Raw genomic sequence first — 3,239 nt, forward strand, 5'->3', positions numbered from 1 at the left:
TTTTTATGTCTTCTTTGACTTCTTTTGAATTCTCTTCCAATTTTTTTATGTCTTCTTTGATTTCTTTTGAATTCTCTTCTATTGTCTTGTTCATCTGCATCATTAATGACATCAAAGCTGCCATATTGACATTTTCCTCTCTTTCTGGATTCATTTCTGCAGTATCTTGTGGAACTTGAACTAAACTCTCCTCTTGTATAGGTTGTGTTTCTACTTCCACATCTTCTTCATTCTTTTTGCTTCTTGTACCTTTCTTTCCTTGAGACATTTTGAGACTTTACTTGTTCAAATATAATTAATAATAAAATCTATTATTTTTCCTTTCTACTGATAATTAATTTAATTATATGAGAGCACTTATCTTCCCAAACTAATTCTTTTAAATAGAGAGCCACCGCGTTGGGTGCCAAATTGTTATGATGTGTTTTTTGTTTGTATGATGTTATGAGCAATGAGTATTTTAATAATATAATATATAGGGTTTTTATCGCGGTTCTCAAAGAATTAGCTTGTAAGTACTTTTTTAAATTATCTTTATTATAACTATTATGAAACACACATATATATCTAACCTAGTCAATGTAAATTTAAAATAAACTATCTTTAAACTGATATTCTTATAAAACTAATTAAATTCTATAGACAATCTAAAATTTAAACAAACTATCTTCAAAATTGAAATTGTTATGACACTAACTAAATTATATTAACAAAATTTTGTACCTTTCTTTCACTGAATGCCTAAATGAACTATTTTCCACTAAGTATATAGATTCTAATCACCACTGAATGTCTTCGTACTTCAGTTATCCTTGTTTTTTTTTTGTGAAATTACTTTTTTCAATTATCAGCTTCTACCAATTTAAGATATAGTTTTCTTCACCATCATTTATACACCACCAACCAAACCAGCAAACAGCATTTATATTTATTCTTCTTTTCAATATACCAATATCCAATTATTATAAGTTGATTTATACTAATCTCCAACCATAAAATTTAATTTCTTCCAATATACCTTTTTTATCTTCAATAATTATTTGTGTATAATTATAAATGTGCATTAAATATATGCATAATTTTTAATCTTCATTTAACTCACTATATTAAACAATTTGACTATTTGTAACTGATTCACTGACTGTCTTGAAAATTCTGAACAATTTACTTCACTCTACTAACTTTCATAATAAACTGGCCTGACTTCTAAAAACTTCCAAAAACTTCTGAACAATTGACTTCACTAAGTAAATGTATCTATCTTCTAACTAACTTTCATGATAAAACTGCTAAAAACTGCCATCTTGAATCCAAATCACGGGTATTTATATGTTTTTTGGATTTCTAGAACCATCTCGTAAGATATCATGTTCCAATTTGTTCTATCAAATACTTGTCTGAATTTTCTGGAACAAACCATTTCGCAAACATGGCCATCTCCGGAGATCCAGAGAATTCCATTCTTTTCTATTAATAATTTTGTTTACATTTAGGCTTTTCAGATCAGAATATATAATTAAATTAGTAACTAACACTCTAATTTAATAAAATACACATTTCAAACAATATATTATTATAATAACCCCACTTATATTCGTATTATGATTCTTAATTTGACACTTGGAGTATGTATAGTTGGTTGCCTAGGCACATGGCTCACTTAAATCTATTTACAACATTAAAATTACTAAATACAAATTTTTACAATTATTATATGCTAATTTATTAAAAATGCCCTCACATAAATATATTTTTATTAAATTCTCTAGTATATAACTTATTTAAAACAACCAAATATCTAATATTATGTAGTATATAACTTATAAATTATTTTCTATAAACCCCAATCGTCACAATATATATATATATATATATATATATATATATATATATATATATATATATATATATATATATATATATATATATATATATATATATATATATATAATTTCGGAAAGAAATTCCCTTTGAAAGAAAAATCCCAGAATTCCCTTTGAAATACTTTTATTTCTCATCTGTTTTGACAAACTACTTTCTAAGGCATCTTTGTATTGTATGGTGTACCCATAATCTAATCAAGATAGCAGATCCTTTTCTTGATTTTCTTTCTTTTAATACTAGACTTGTAAAATAAAGTGGTGGGTAAGGGGTTAATATCTTGTGGCCTTACTGTTAAATCTCTATTATTAGAAATATTTTTACATGATAAATCTTCCACACATTTGGTCGCTTCAATACTTCTTGGAGGAGTTACATGCTTCGAAGGAGTTACTTGGTTTTCTTGTTCAACCTCTGGTAGATTTGGAACTAGAACTCGGTCACCTTCCGCTTGATGGTGAATGGCAAAGTCGCGTTCTCGAAAAATGTTTTTATTAAATGGGCAGTTACCGCTTTTTCGAAAACCATTTATAGCGTTTTTGGCTGTGGAACATCTTACCTAAGCTCTTCCAAGAAATTCGCAAACTTGATGGCAGGTGACTACTCTTCCAGGATTGTTCCTTAACCAATTTTCTATTTCCTGCGAGTAGTAGGTTTTAAGAGTCCTCATGAAAGCACGGTCAAGCGGCTGCATTTTGTGAGTAGATTGCGGCGGCAGACTAAGAATAACCACATGATTTTGGCGCGCCAAATTTATCGAGTCAATGTTTCGCGTGTGGGAGAAGTGACCATCCAATATTAATACAACTGGATCAGCTTCACTTGGTTTAACGTGGCTAATAAAATGTTGTAACCAATTGGTGAAAATGTGACTCTGAATCCAGCCAGACACATGGCAGGCAGCTATTGTCCCTGGTGGAGCGCCGTTGAGCAATTCTGCCTTCATATTTTTTCGGGGAAATATGACCAGAGGGGGCACAAAACCACCAGCCATCCATCCATCCATCCAATGGCGCTACAGCCCAAATCGGGCCTTGGCCTCCTTCAACAGGCTTCTCCAACCATCTCTATTTACCGCTGTTCTTTTCCATGAACGCGTTCCCAGGCAGTTCCTGGCATCCTCATCGACTTCATCTTCCCATCTCTTCCCATCACAAAACCACCAGCCGCATTCATACAATTAACCACAGTCACTAGTGATCCTCCTTCTGCAGAAGTAACCGCCCCTACCTGTTTTTTAACTTTTAAGGTGATTAATTTGGTATGCTTTGATTGTACAGATGTTATATCTGTCTCATCTACAATATAGATCCGACAGGGATTAAATTTCTCCTTCTCCATCGCAGGTTCCAAAATTT

General features: G+C 31.4%; 1 protein-coding gene across 1 annotated transcript; it reads right to left on the reverse strand.

The window, feature by feature from the left end:
• Nucleotides 1–2,440: 2,440 nt before the first annotated feature.
• LOC140446371 (uncharacterized) lies at nt 2,441–2,827 on the reverse strand. Its single transcript, XM_072538914.1, has one exon. It carries the CDS (start codon nt 2,825–2,827, stop codon nt 2,441–2,443), a length of 387 nt encoding a protein of 128 aa, XP_072395015.1.
• Between the last annotated feature and the right edge of the window lie 412 nt (nt 2,828–3,239).

This window comes from Diabrotica undecimpunctata, chromosome 7, assembly GCF_040954645.1.
Source record: "Diabrotica undecimpunctata isolate CICGRU chromosome 7, icDiaUnde3, whole genome shotgun sequence".
NCBI lineage: Eukaryota > Metazoa > Arthropoda > Insecta > Coleoptera > Chrysomelidae > Diabrotica > Diabrotica undecimpunctata.

Coding starts and splice junctions, on each gene's coding strand:
- LOC140446371 (XM_072538914.1), bottom strand. CDS start 2,827: ATGAAGGCAGAATTGCTCAACGGCGCTCCACCAGGGACAATAGCTGCC.